General features: G+C 35.6%; 1 protein-coding gene across 8 annotated transcripts in view; it reads left to right on the top strand.

The window, feature by feature from the left end:
• LOC121378276 (netrin receptor UNC5C-like) overlaps positions 1 to 14,363 on the top strand; it is a 174,616-nt gene that overhangs the window by 155,083 nt on the left and 5,170 nt on the right. For 7 of the 8 annotated variants that reach the window (XM_041506369.1, XM_041506367.1, XM_041506366.1 and 4 more), the window contains 3 exons: positions 2,206 to 2,376; positions 8,438 to 8,562; positions 9,627 to 9,728. In XM_041506369.1, coding sequence (XP_041362303.1) covers positions 2,206 to 2,376; positions 8,438 to 8,562; positions 9,627 to 9,728 — 398 coding nt within the window. The remainder of the gene's footprint in view (positions 1 to 2,205; positions 2,377 to 8,437; positions 8,563 to 9,626; positions 9,729 to 14,363) is intronic. The other variant, XM_041506362.1, reaches the window with a different exon arrangement.

The raw sequence follows: 14,363 nt of genomic DNA, 5'->3' as shown, positions 1-14,363 counted from the left end.
ATGTATTTCCTTTAATCATTTTAATATCTTTGAACACTATAATTGAGAGAGAAGCTGGTAGGGCCTCAACGAGTACTCGAGTTCATTCATAGGACTCGAGTACCCGTGCAAGGAAGAGCACTCTCATTTAATTGTATTGTTTACATCATTTTGCCATTTGCTTGCCACCGGTTACATGGAGGGAAGACAAAAGTGGAATGTGTGGAATGCAATACAATGGCATAATTGGCATCCATATTCAGCACTGAAATTAATGCTATTTTACTTTATTCCTTAGACTCATTATCATCTAATGTAAGTGTCGGGTACTCGGGTCTGGTATATTAAAGACTGTGGTATGTGCTATCCTGTCTGTGGGATGGTGCATATGAAAGATCCCATTGCTACAAATGGAAAAATGTAGCGGGTTTCCTCTCTAAGACCGTATGTCAAAATTATTAAATGTTCGACATTCAGTAGCCGATGATTAATACATCAATGTGCTCTGGTGAACTTTTTAACCATTAATTTTGAATTCTGGTAGAGGTCTCACATCTCACCACTAAACTGGTGTACTCACACTTGAGTTGGAGCGGGTACTGGTATGTGAACCCAGCATCTACCAGCCTTTAGGTCAAAAGACTTAACCACATTGCCACCATGCAAGGTCAGTCATATGTTCGAGTCAGCCATCCTTGCAGAATTGTATTTACCTTGATTATAAGATCTTGGATAAATCCCCGATCAGGGGATTATTTATTCAGCCAGAGTTGATCAAACCAGCATGATAGCATTTGGACGGAGAAAAAATTTCAAACCGCCGGCCGTCTTTTGATCTGATGTGGTCCGATTCCGGCTTAGTGTGCAGTGTCGGAAAGTTTGCTTTGGCTGGCATGGGAAGAACTTTATGTTGTTGATTCAGTTGTCTGTATTAAATTGTTTTCATACAATGGAATTTGTGTTGACTTACGGTCTATTCAACCAGCGTTGGGTTAAGTACATCGGTCAGACACAGAGCTGCCCATTTATTTGTGCAAATGGAAGAAGAAGAAAAAGAAAGAAAGAAAGAAAAAACCCATTAATTTTTTTTATTTTGATGCAATATGTTTGCGAAAGTGGGCCACTTTGTTTTACAAATCTGAGATGAATATGCTATTTGCTTATCTTTCCTTGTGGCATTAATATGACTTTGCGGCTTGTTTACACAGTGTGAAATTTTGTTTGCGGAGAATGTAGTGACATCACATGCCATTGTTGTTCAAATTTCCTGCCATTCTTGTGCTAGCATTGCTTGGGTGGGTAACCTTTTGTAACCGGAACCTGTTTTGGGTGCATACGTTCGTACTGTAATGTTCTTATGGAGTGCGTGATCTTCGGAAAAATAGACTAAAATAAATAATATGGGTGTTACCGCACTATCAAGAGCCTGATTTCGTGTTTCTCGTTTCGAACGATAAACAACATGAAGGAAAAGAATATTTGTTTAACATTACCTCAGCACACATTTCGTGTTTAATGTGAGGCTATTAGGGAATAGAAAAGGAAGGTTATTTAAGGACTTCCGTCACTTTGTTACAATCAATGTCAAATGTGATGTTTATATGTTTAATGTGTAAAAGATAAGAATCCAGTCGTTTAACACATAGGTTATTCTTTTTTATAAAGAGCTTCCATGTATGCATCCTCACAGCAATGACCACTTTTTAGTCACCAGTTTCTGCAAATCTCTCAGCTTGTTGCCATCCACCTCAACAATCCAGGCCTTGTCTATGACAGTTCCTAAAATCTCATGCAACATTTGTAACAACTTATGATCTGTTATATTATTACGGTACACAACCGCATTAATTAAAATATAATTTGGTTTTGGTTTAATGTATAATGACATATTTGCAACTAAAATGTAAAATTATATTAATACTTTTTCTGAAACATTATAGCAGATTCTGTTATGGTATTTTTGGGGTGGACATTATATGTATTTTGTAACTTTTGCAATGCCTGCAATTGCCCATGGCATTTATGGAGGTTTTAATTCCCTACAGAACATTTTGTTTCCTGTGGATTATATTCAGTTGTTTTTCTTCCCATAGCATGTTTATTTTTGCCATAAAAAATTTCACAATTGCAGTGGTTGTCTTGTAGGAATGTCTCGATTTTTATACATTTTGTTTATCCTATACAAGACACATCTCGATTTTTACCATTAATTTGTTTATGTTGTAGGAGATTCCATTCCGGCACATTTGGAGTGGGAACCAGAACACGTTACACTGCTCATTCAGCCTGGAGCTTGTTGACCGGTCACAGACGAAGATCAGCTGCAAGATCCAGGTCTACCAGAAAGCCATCTTGTCCAACCGACAGGTGCTACAGATAGTCAGTAATTTAAAAGAGGTGAGTGCTCAATAGGTTTCAGAGACAAAACAAATACACGACCAAATCACCATTAACCTATCCAAGGTTGTATCTCTCTCACCGGGGCAGGATCTATATCGGAGATAGAGTGCTTGCCTCAGGTAGGATGGTTTACCCTTGATGTATTCATTTTTTTCCCATTCCAACCCAGTGTCCCAAGACAGGTACTATGTGGGAAAAATACATATAAAAGATCCCATGCTGCTTTTCTATAGGAGTACTTGTCTGTCTTTTCCCCTTCTCTTTCTCTGTCTGTCTGTCTGTCTGTATCTCTCTCTCACTCTGTCTGTCTCTCTCTGTCTCTCTGTCTCTCTTGTCTGTCTGTCTCTCTCTCTCTGTCTCTCTCTCTCTCTCTCTCTCTCTCTCTCTCTCTCTCTCTCTCTCTCTCTCTCTCTCTCTCTCTCTCTCTCTCTCTCTCAAAATGTTGACATGTAAAATGGTAAATAGTCATTTTTTGGAGGGGTTAAAGTATTCCTTTCCTTTCCTCTCCCCGTCTAGATTACAAAGTTGTTGCAGCACTAATGGCAAATGGTGTATATTGGTATATATGGCAGTATAAGGAAAATTATGTGGCAAAATCTTGTAACAAGCAATCATGTAGTACATCATCTGAAATAAACAGAAATAAATTCATTAGATTATCATATTCCTTAACCACTGGGTTTTGAGGGCACTTCAAAGTTGGGATGGTTTGGGGGGTGGTGCATACTCCCATCATTGAACCCTTGGATCAGAGACTGATGGGTGTCAATTTTACAAACATTATAATATTAGATTTTTTTGTTCTTATCTCAAGTCTGTAGGAACTGGGTGAGTGACCATGCCATAGAAACCCTTTCTTTTTTAATAACTAGCACTTTACCCCATGCAGAATAGCTCTTACTGTGGATTGTCAAAAGATTTAAGTATGTAAAACTGTTTGGGGTTTTGAGATCCAAAGTTGATTTACAGTCAGAAAAGAGGTTTGGAATTGGTTTTTGTTTTTGTTTTTTTAAGATCTCTAACAAAAATACATGTACTGGTATGTATGTCATTTTCAGATTTTAAATGTTGAACATATAATATAATGTCATAGATGTTAGGCCATCATCAGATGATAGGGATTTTAAAAATTGTTATTCATACCCATGGGAAGAAAAAGAAATTTGGTTACTTGGGTGGCAACAGATCTGGAGGAAGGTAGCGATGCTAAATATATCCTTGCAAAACTTTCTGCACATTACATGCATAGTCTGGATACCTTTTTGAAATAAACAATGATAAAAATTTGCCATTTCCCACATTTGTACCCAGATCAAAGATTTCCTGCCTTTCTCAGAACCTGTTGCCAATGGGGAAATGTCAGGTAAAACCTTGGTAGAGAATTATCAAAGGTATACAAACAGCCAAAGCAAAGCTCGGGGACATAAACACCATCCCTCTGATATAGCCTCATCAAAGGTGATCCATTGTTGAACATGGGAGATAACCACCTCATGAACACAAGAGTCGGCTACTTTAACAACACAAACTGCTGTTTACTTTTGAGCTAGAATTCTACCAACAGATTTTGGGATACGTCCACACAAATAATAAAACCAGACAAAATATTGTAGCATTTTACACTTTGATAGTGTTGGAGAGGTCTTTTTTTCTTTCTTTCTTTTTTTTTTTTACCTCCAGGCTGTTACGGAAGATAGATAGAACATTTGCTTACTGAAGGTGAACAAAACAAAAATGTAGTTGTGGTATCAGCCACAAAAATGTCATCGCTGTAAAATAATACTCGTTTGGGGCAAGGTGAGATAAAATGTCAGTTTCCATGTTTGCGAAAATGTGAAAGCTTTAAGTACAGAAAAAAGAATTACCGGTAAAACAAGATAGAGAAACTTGAAAATTCTGTGGATTTGGCAATATCTTCTGAAAGACAACTGTCTATCCACTTGTAGTCAACGGCAAACTCGGTCACTTAGCAACCCCTGCAATTAAGAAAATGTCCACGGCAAAAAAAACAATGCCTTGAAAAAAACCCTAATATAGTCCTATACAGCAAGAAAAGTGCCGTGGAGAATGAAAAACTGTGGGCAATTGCAGAAGTTGCGTAGCCTCTGACAAAAGTGGAGAGGTCTTCAGCTCAGTTGTAAAGGTCTGACTGATGTTAAAGAGGTTGTGGGATCCATTCCCATTAACAGACACCCACAATGCACCACACCTAGAGATTGAGATGTAGCTCAGTGGTAGATCTCTGACTTAAGGTGCACCAATTAGTAAGACTGATCCTATCGGTGGAACCATTGAGCTATTTTCCATTTCTGCTAATGCTCCACGACTGATATGTGGGTTGTGCATGTAAACCGATTCCTTTTTGTTGTTATTAAAAATTAGCCTCTGTGGTAGCAGCAGATTTTTTTTTCTGTCATTACTGACAGTGTTACATTGGCCGTATGTTTGACATCTAGTAGAAGGGCATGTTGGGTGGCACTTTGTTAGGTTTCTGTGTAGAAGGAATTTGCCTTGATTTTCATTACTGGTAGCACTATTGTTACGTAGCAAGACCAAAGTCAGAGAAACCACCTGTTCCCCTACCTCATACTATGACTTACAAGATTATCAGCTATATATAGTAGAAGGTGATTAACTAATCTCAAGAATGAAAAAAAAAACCTAGAAAAACAAAAGAAAAAATAATCATTCCACACACACAAAAAACTCTTATCAGAAGGATCTGCTCTAAAACACATTCTGTCTATGTCATCAATGTTTGAGGCATAGTGGTATTACCCTTAGACTTATCAGAAAGATCTGCTCTAAAACACATTCTGTCTATGTCATGTCATCAATGTTTGAGGCATAGTGGTACTACCCATAGACTTATCAGAAGGATCTGCTCTAAAACACATTCTGTCTACGTCATCAATGTTTGAGGCATAGTGGTACTACCCTTAGACTCCCCATCTTCCACACCTATGCCCATCTCCCACAAGTGAAACAATAAGCTGAGGAGTCACCAGTTCTTTTCTTTTAGACAGGGTAGCACATACCACAGCCTTAGATCTGTACTAAATCTATACCAGTCATGGAGCAATGGTTGTTTGTTGTTTAGAAAAATGTATGCATCTTTGACTGCATTTTTGCTGAAAGAAAAACAAATTTTCTATCAGAGCATTATTAAAATATATAGGAGAAAGGAAAGTCAATTCTTTGTATAAAATGCTTTATTATCATCATTAATGGAATGACAGTATTTGGGTTGTTTTTGCCAAGGCACATCAAACAATGATATTTAATACTTTCTGATTCTTTCACTTTGAGAAAAAAGACCATTCTTCTTTTATTTTTATAAAAAAAAGAGAGAACAAGTTGTTATTACTGATACATCTATTTCTTCAAAAATGTTTTGGTGGGTTTTTTTTTCAACCATTGCACTTCAAAGTGATACATCATACAGGTCAGACAATTTCTGCATGTTAAAAGTAAATTATTTTTGTTACCAGTACATTTATTTGACAGCATTAACTGAAATAATTGGTACCCTTGACAAATAAAGCATCATCAAAGCCATTATAGATTAAAACCAGACTTCCCCAGCTGAAAGGAAAATTACACAAGAAGAAAAATTCTGACTATGACAAAAAGCAGAATACGTCTTTATAAACAACCTGACATGGTTTGGAGATTTGAAAGTGGATCTTTTATCTTAGAGATACACAGAATAGAGTGGGCACTTCTTGACGTAAGAGGGGTTTTCTTTCACATCATGGCTATCCCATCTGTGGGAACTTGCAATATAAATAGTAACCTGTGTAGTGGCAGCAGGTTTCTTCCTTCATTCTGTTTACTAAGTGGTGTAATAATTATGTTATAATATTAATTTGCTGCACTGGTTTAAAAAAAAAAAAATCATTTTAATAAAAAATAAAATAAATTGTAAGTTGGGTTTACAACACAATAAATATTATAATGATTACATTTTAACTAAGCTTTGACATTCTCATGTAAAAGGTAATTTATTGATTGTATGAAACGGATTATTATTTTTTGTGCACACTATTAACAATGTGAAATGTGCATATCAGTCAGTCAGTACTACTACATGTACTTTTATTGTACAGACAGCCCAAATACTAGTGCTAGGGAGAGACCTTAGTATAGGCATCACCTGTTGGTCAATCCCCAACATTAACACAAACATTAATAAATATTGTTTTTAAAAAATACTAGTGCAAGTAGAAGTAAAATCACTAATGCAGTACAGGGGTGATTTCAGGGGTCGAAATTCCCCCTACTGAATGCAAATTTTCTTTTTTAAAAATATATCTAGGGGAACATAAACCAAAGCTCATAAAAACATCACTAACCAGTTTAGATCCCCCTGCATAATTTCCTGCACATGTGATTAACCCCTACAATTAAGAAAATGTCCAAGGAAAACAAAAAAAGAATGCCATCGGAATTGGGGTTTTTTTTTTTTTTTTTTTAAATGTCAACAGCAAAAAAGTGCTGTGAAGAATTAAAAAAAAAATCTACAGCATTGCTGATTGCCGTGGACAAATGCAGGGGTTGAGTAATGAAATATTAGCATTTTATATTGTAATTTTTTTTTTTTTTACTCACTATGATATTGGATGAATTACAGTACTGTATGTGAGGTATGTTACAATGGAATTTGAGCCTATCTCCTGTATAAAACAATAAAACATCACAAACTGGGCCATGCCCGGTCCTTCTCAGCCTCCTGGCTATATGATGGTAATTTGACAAGAGCTAATGTGACAAGTAAGGTTTTGTTTAGGCTATTTCAGTCATGTGTACCTGGTGACTTGCTCTAGATTGACAGACTGTACCCAATTATCATTTTACATGTCAGATTGTTCGTGTACTTGGCAAGAAATACTACTAGAAATACATACAGGAATCTAAGAGCATCAACAATGTTTATTTTTAGTATGACAAATCTTTTTGTTTTCTTCTTTTCTAAGGTTTTTTTTTTTTTCTACAGAGGTTTTAAGCAAAAAATATGTGTATGTCTATCTTAATAAGAAATTCTTTTGTTTTAAATTGTTTTTAAAGAAAATAAACGTGAGTATTCTTCATAATAAGAAGAAAACAAACCAGTTATTAATCATTGTAAAAAGGAGAAATTGTTTTGGTTTCATGACACCGTAGCATTGATTAATCAGTGGTTATTAGGTTGACAGCACATAACACTCTGTGCATACAGCACTGGTTGGAATAGTAAAAAAAACATACCGTAACAGGCCCCTTGCTTATTGGCCATTTGGAATGACACATTTTGATTAAAAATGTATAAACAAACCCATCAAATGTATAATCTTGGATGTTCCTGCTGAGACCACCACTTGCTTTCGGTTTCTGTAATGTCAGTGCATGTTTGTGCATCATGTCTATAAAGTTACATTATCACCACGACAACATTACCAAGACACAGTATTCCACAAAACATTATACTTGAACTGCACTAGGGCTGATAGTGGCACAGTGTTTGGACAAGGGTAAAAATGGCATGTGCTTAACCTGTGAACAGTTTGTCATATGCTGATATCAATATCAATAGTAACTTTTTAACACAACTTTAGCTTTGGACTGGGGCGAGTTCAGGAGGCTGAATGCTTATGTTCGCTTGCTAGGCTGTTTATTTCAAGTAAAACAGGATGGAAACCAGTCGCAATGAACATACTACTGGGCTGGGTTCAGCCAGACCAAGCAGAAAAATGTCCACCAGACTGGTTTATGCCCTTCACGTCAAATAGTTCTTGATTCTCTGCTGAGCTGACCATGCAAACAGATTAACCTATATATTAATATCATTACTGTTTACATTTTGGCATCAACTTCAAGCGGAGCACTTTAATATTTTTACATGACTTTTTTTTTCTTTTTTTTCCCTGTTGTTTATTTATTTTTATGATCATCATCATTGTAAGATGTTTTAAAGGCAGCTTGTGGCTGGCTCTGTGAACTTCTAAGATGGCCTTATTAGTTATTTTAATAGAGACATTTTGGTGTTATTCTGGTATAAACACAGTTATCTTACTTTCAGAAGATGCCTCCATGTCCAACGCCATCTGGTACTCTTAAAGGGAGATCATCCACTGTAAACTCTGTGGGTACAAGCTCAGGATTCAGTTCCATGGTGACCCTTGACCCATCTTCACAAGTGTTCAGGTTGGTGAAATAACAGCATGCTCTTTAGAATCTGACTCTGGATACTGATTCTTAAAAAAAAAATCATACCATATGGGTTTTTTTATTTCCTCTTTTTTTCCCACTTCTATTTTTTTTAAATTATACAATAATAATAATAATAATAATAATACAACAAAAAGAAAGAAAAAAAGGTACAAAATGGAAAAAAAGAAGAAGAAGAGGAATTTTTTTTTTTTTTACAAAATTAACAGTCAAAATTGTGCATGAGTTCACAACAATCCAAATTTGTTTTCAGTTGCAATGTTTCCTCATCATCCTTTAACCTCATTTACAAATGAAAAAAAGAAGAAAGAACTACAATATAACTAAACTAATCACAAATGGGATGCTGTCACATGCATAGTGTGTAAAGTAGTTAATATATGGTTTATTCTTCCATGAACGTAAAAATAAAATTGTCACATTCAAGTTTTAAATGACCTACATTGGAGACAAAATCCATTTAATTCAAAGAATGGTGCCTTACAACATACAAACATGAAGTCGATGATCTAAGGACAATGACTTTAAACATATATGGACCAATTTACGAAGACTGTTTTTCTTCAACGCAGGTGTTTAAAGGCATATTGTCACAAACCACTGACCTATTTAATGGTCTAACAAAGTATTACCTGAACAAATATAATTTGATTTGTCCATAAATGTATTTAATTCAACCATCTTCATAACCACCATACTCCATTTATTAATGACATTTTGTCAAATAATTGAATTATGACAATGGTCCATAATTCAAAAACTAAAATTGCCGAGAGGGATGACATGGAGTTCACTCCATCATGATTCAGTTAAAGTGATGCGATAGTTAGATTTCATTTCCAACAATTAATGTAATTTTTATTTATTATTCATTCTTAGAGAAATAAGGTCTTTAAATCTGTGACAGTATGCCTTTAATTGTTGTAAATGTATGTAGTTATACACATGTGTAAGACATAAACAGGCTTTGTAAATTTGACCCATTCTGTTCTGAAATTATTATATGTTGGCCTATAATTTAATTGTTTTCTTCTCCACAGGTTACCTCCGCACATAAAGGCTCAGTTGTGTATGTTGCTTGATCCGCCCAACACTCGAGGAAACGACTGGCGCATGCTGGCTCGCACTCTCTCTGTAGATAGGTAAAACTAACTTTTGACTCCACATTTAAAAAAAAATGTGGTAAAGCGTTCACTTGATGCACGGTCGGTCTAGGATCGATCCCCATCGGTGGACCCATTGGGCTATTTCTCGTTCCAGCCAGTGCTCCACAACTGGTGTAACAAAGGCCGTGGTATGTACTATCCTGTCTGTGGGATGATGCATATAAAAGATCCCTTGCTGCTAATCGGAAAGAGTAGCCCATGAAGTGGTGACAGCAGGTTTCCTCTCTCAATATCTGTGTGGTCCTTAACCATATGTCTGGTGCCATATAACCGTAAATACAATGTGTAGAGTGTGTCGTTAAATAAAACATTTCCTTTCCTTTCCACATTTAAAGACTTGCATAAACCACCTGTAGATATTGGAGGGTTGTGACATTTTGCTAATTTTATCGTACTCGACATTCCTGAATCTCCAATAACAATTTGGCTTGTACATCAAGCTACAACTACCAGCCATGGTAACAAAGCTATGAAAATTGACAGTAAAGTAGTTTAAAAAAAAAGTAGTATGCACTTTGGTCTACCGGTACCTTTTGTTTAATTAAAAAACAACTGTTATCTTGTGACCTAGTTGAATGTAGTCAGTTATAACTTTAAAAATGTAGTCAAAGTTGCCAATGTCACCATTTTTAAGCAACCACCAATTTTAGGAAAAAAGTAGTATGTGTTTTGGTCTACCTTTTGTTTAATTTTAAAAACTGTTTATCTTGTGACCTAGTTGAATATAGTCGGTTATAGTTTTAAATATGTACATCAAACCTGCCTATGGGGCGGGACGTAGCCCAGTGGTAAAGCCTTTGCTTGATACGTGGTCGGTCTAAGATCAATCCCCGTTGGTGGGCCCATTGGGCTATTTCTCGCTCCAGCCAGTGCTCCACGACTGGTATATCAAAGGCCATGGTATGTGTTATCCTGTCTGTAAGATAGTGCATATAAAAGGTCCCTTGCTGCTAATCGAAAAGAGTAGCCCATAAAGTGGCGACAGCGGGTTTCCTCCCTCAATATCTGTGTGGTCCTTAACCATATAACCATAAATAAAATGTGTTGAGTATGTTGTTAAATAAAAACATGTTCTTACTTCTAACCTACCTATGTCACCTTGTTTAAGCAGCCACCAATCTTATATTAGGAAATCAATCAACTGGTCACATGTTTTTAAAACTTTAATGCCTAGACATGAGGCTCTACAATCAAATCTCACCCATCCAAATACTAAAGTCTCGAGTCTGGACTTCAACATTTGTGAAAGCTCTTCAGGTGTGTATGCAGGGGGAGGGTTTTGGGGAGTTGAAATTCCTCCCTGCTCAAGCAAAAAATTAATTTCAATACATTTTCCAAGGGAGCATGACTCGACACCCTATAAACTTCGCTTGTGACAGTCTAAACCCCTCCCTGCTACAATTCCTACACACGTGCCTGCTCATACCATTGTCACAAAGTATCTAAAATATAGGACATGCTCTAAGGCAGCCATCTTTTCATACTACAGCTTTCATGGGCTACAGCTTTAGACTGGGTTGATATAGTACTAGAAAGTGGTTAATGCAGGTAATATACTAATGAGAGAATAGTATGCAAATTACTAGTACAGTAAAGTACTCGAATAACAAACCGGAAGAGACCATGATAGTTCGTTATAGCTGTAGTTCGTTGTACACATGTGTACAAGTTGGTTATTAATGTGTAAGGATAGAAAATAGGACTTTACGAGCAGTTCATTCTTTGTTACAAGTGTATTTTACTGTACTTCAATTCTGACAATAATAATTGATTTGTATTAAAAAATAAGAGCATGCTCTTGATTTTCTGGAGGTTTTCAATATTGTTTAAAATAAATAATAATAATTAAAAAAATAAATTAATAGCTAACAAATTAATATTCAAAGATAAATAATGTAATTTACTTACATATATAGAGCAAAGGTTGAAACAGTTTACATCTAATTATATAACAGTTGAAGGCTTTAGTTTCTTTTCATTTGCTTCAAGGGATGTAGTGTCTATTTTACAACACTCTTTAGCTCATTTGGAAAGGTTTATCTTTCTAGATTGAGATTGTACTAAAAGTAAATCTTGACGGATAGAAGACAGTTCATTTTTTTAATCCCAATTTTTTTTTAAAGATTTTTTTTCTAAATGTTCCTGTACATATGTGTTTCACAAAAACTGTTGCCAAGATTGTTTTCACTGATAAAGCAAATAGTTTGGCATTGGCACCAAACAGATCTGAGAAATGCGAGTTGATGCTAATGCTGCAGTTGAAATGTGCCTTCATCTTTCTTCGTTGAAACTCTTTTAAGTGAAAATACCACACACGCAAACAAAAAAAAAGAAGAAAAAAAGTTTCTTTGATAAAGAAAAGTAGCATTTTAGAAAGTCACCTCTTTTGCAAAAACTTTAAAAGACTTAAAATGTTTTTCAGTATGGCTTTGATGGAAATTACATTTCCTGCATTCCATTTAAAAAGTTCCTACCTTCCTACTCTAATAATTTTGTTTGTTATTTTAGGAATTTATCTGGTATTTTGTTTAATTTTTAAAATAATAACTTGGAGTGGGGTGGGTCATTTCTAATCTGCAACCAATTTTTGGTTTATTAAAAATAGTTTGATATATTACACCTCAAGTTGGCATATTAATATGTGAACACTTTCTTTTATTCAAATGTAATGTTTGTTGAATTAACATGAAGATAGTCATATTTAAAAAAACCTAAAAAAAATAGTTTGATATATTACACCTCAAGTTGGCATATTAATATGTGAACACTTTCTTTTATTCAAATGTAATGTTTGTTGAATTAACATGAAGATAGTCATATTTAAAAAAACCTAAAAAAAATTATCCTGAATAAAGAAGAAAATGTTTTATTTGACACACTCAACACATTTTATTTAAGGTTATATGGCATCAGACATATAGTTAAGGACCACACAGATATGGGCTACTCTTTTTAATTAGTAGCAAGGGATCTTTTATATGCACCATCCCATATTTTGATGTACCAGTCGCGGCGCACTGGCTGGAGCGAGAAATAGCCCAATGGGCCCTTATTAAAGAATAAAGATACTAATATCATTAACATAAACATGGATTACAGCTGTGTCCTGATGGTGTGGCTGTTGGAAACAATTTATTTTGGTACACCAAAACCCCCAAAATAAATATTTATTTAAAACTAAGTATTCAAAGAGAAAATATTGCAGCAGACCCAAGGGATGTGGTTTTAGCTTTTTAACAGATTTCAGCTTTTATTTTGTAAAATGAATTTTTTTCTCACAAAGTAGGCGTAGTTTGGATCTGATATGAAATCCTGAAAAGACATATACAGTGAAACCTCTCAAAACCAGACCCTCTGTAAACCGGAATTCCCTCAAAACCAGACCCTCTGTAAACCGGAATTCCCTCAAAACTGGACGTTTTTCACGGTCCCATTTTAATAATCAATACAGAAATTAACCTCTCTAAACTGGATACCTCTTAAAATCTAACATTTTACTTGGTTCCGAGGGTGTTCAGTTTAGAAGGGTTTCACTGTATTTAGATATAGTATAGTTTTCAGATTTTTACAGATCCTTTCACCTTTTATTATGGCACCTCCCACCTTCCCCGTTTGATGAATTTTGTAACAGGTCTCACCATAGACATTCCCTTAGTACACGATCACAACCATTGGAGACCTTTTCTTAATCATGAACTTCCATAATATATTAAATACTTGCTAATATTAGTGTATAGATCCAACTTGTATTGTTTAAAAATCTAACTCGTTAGGCCAAATTTACGAAGCCGGTTTTACTTAAACCCAGGAGTTTAAGCATTGTAAATGTTTGTAGTTACATGCATGTAAGACATAAACAGGCTTTGTAAATGTTTGTAGTTACATCCATGTAAGACATAAACAGGCTTTGTAAATGTTTGTAGTTACATGCATGTAAGACATAAACAGGCTTTGTAAATGTTTGTAGTTACATCCGTGTAAGACATAAACAGGCTTTGTAAATGTTTGTAGTTACATCCGTGCAAGACATAAACGGGCTTTGTAAATGTTTGTAGTTACATGCATGTAAGACATGAACAGGCTTTGTCAATTCAGCCTGTATTGTTTAAATTTCTAGGGTGGTACATAGCCCAGTGTTTTAATGCTTCCTTGATGCGTGGTCGATCTGGGATCGATCCCCGTTGGATGAACCCATTAGGTTATTTCTTGTTCTAGCCAGTGCACCAACGACTGGTATCCCGTCTGTGGGAATGGTGCATATAAAAGTGGGGTTTTCTTTCTAAGACTATAATATGTCAACATTACCAAATGTTTGACATCCAATAGCCGATGATTAATAAATCAATGTGCTCTAGTGGTGTCATTAATAGGGGTGTAGGCCGAGGGGGTTCGGGGGAGGGGGGGGAGAGATTCAGACGACACCCCGCTGAAGCAAATGGTCTGCTTTCAGAACTAAAACATACAGGTTTATACATATGGAGTTTCTGATGGTGCAAAAACAAAATAGAAAAAGGGTCCACTTGGTTCATATTGGGAACCCCCCCTCCCCCCCCCCCGTCCAGATCACACTACGCTCCTGGTTAAACAAAACAAACTTCTTTTATTTTATTT

Source organism: Gigantopelta aegis, chromosome 8 (genome assembly GCF_016097555.1).
Source record: "Gigantopelta aegis isolate Gae_Host chromosome 8, Gae_host_genome, whole genome shotgun sequence".
Lineage (NCBI taxonomy): Eukaryota > Metazoa > Mollusca > Gastropoda > Neomphalida > Peltospiridae > Gigantopelta > Gigantopelta aegis.
Note: the sequence above shows the minus strand (reverse complement) of the source record. Positions and strands in the feature narration are given on the sequence as shown.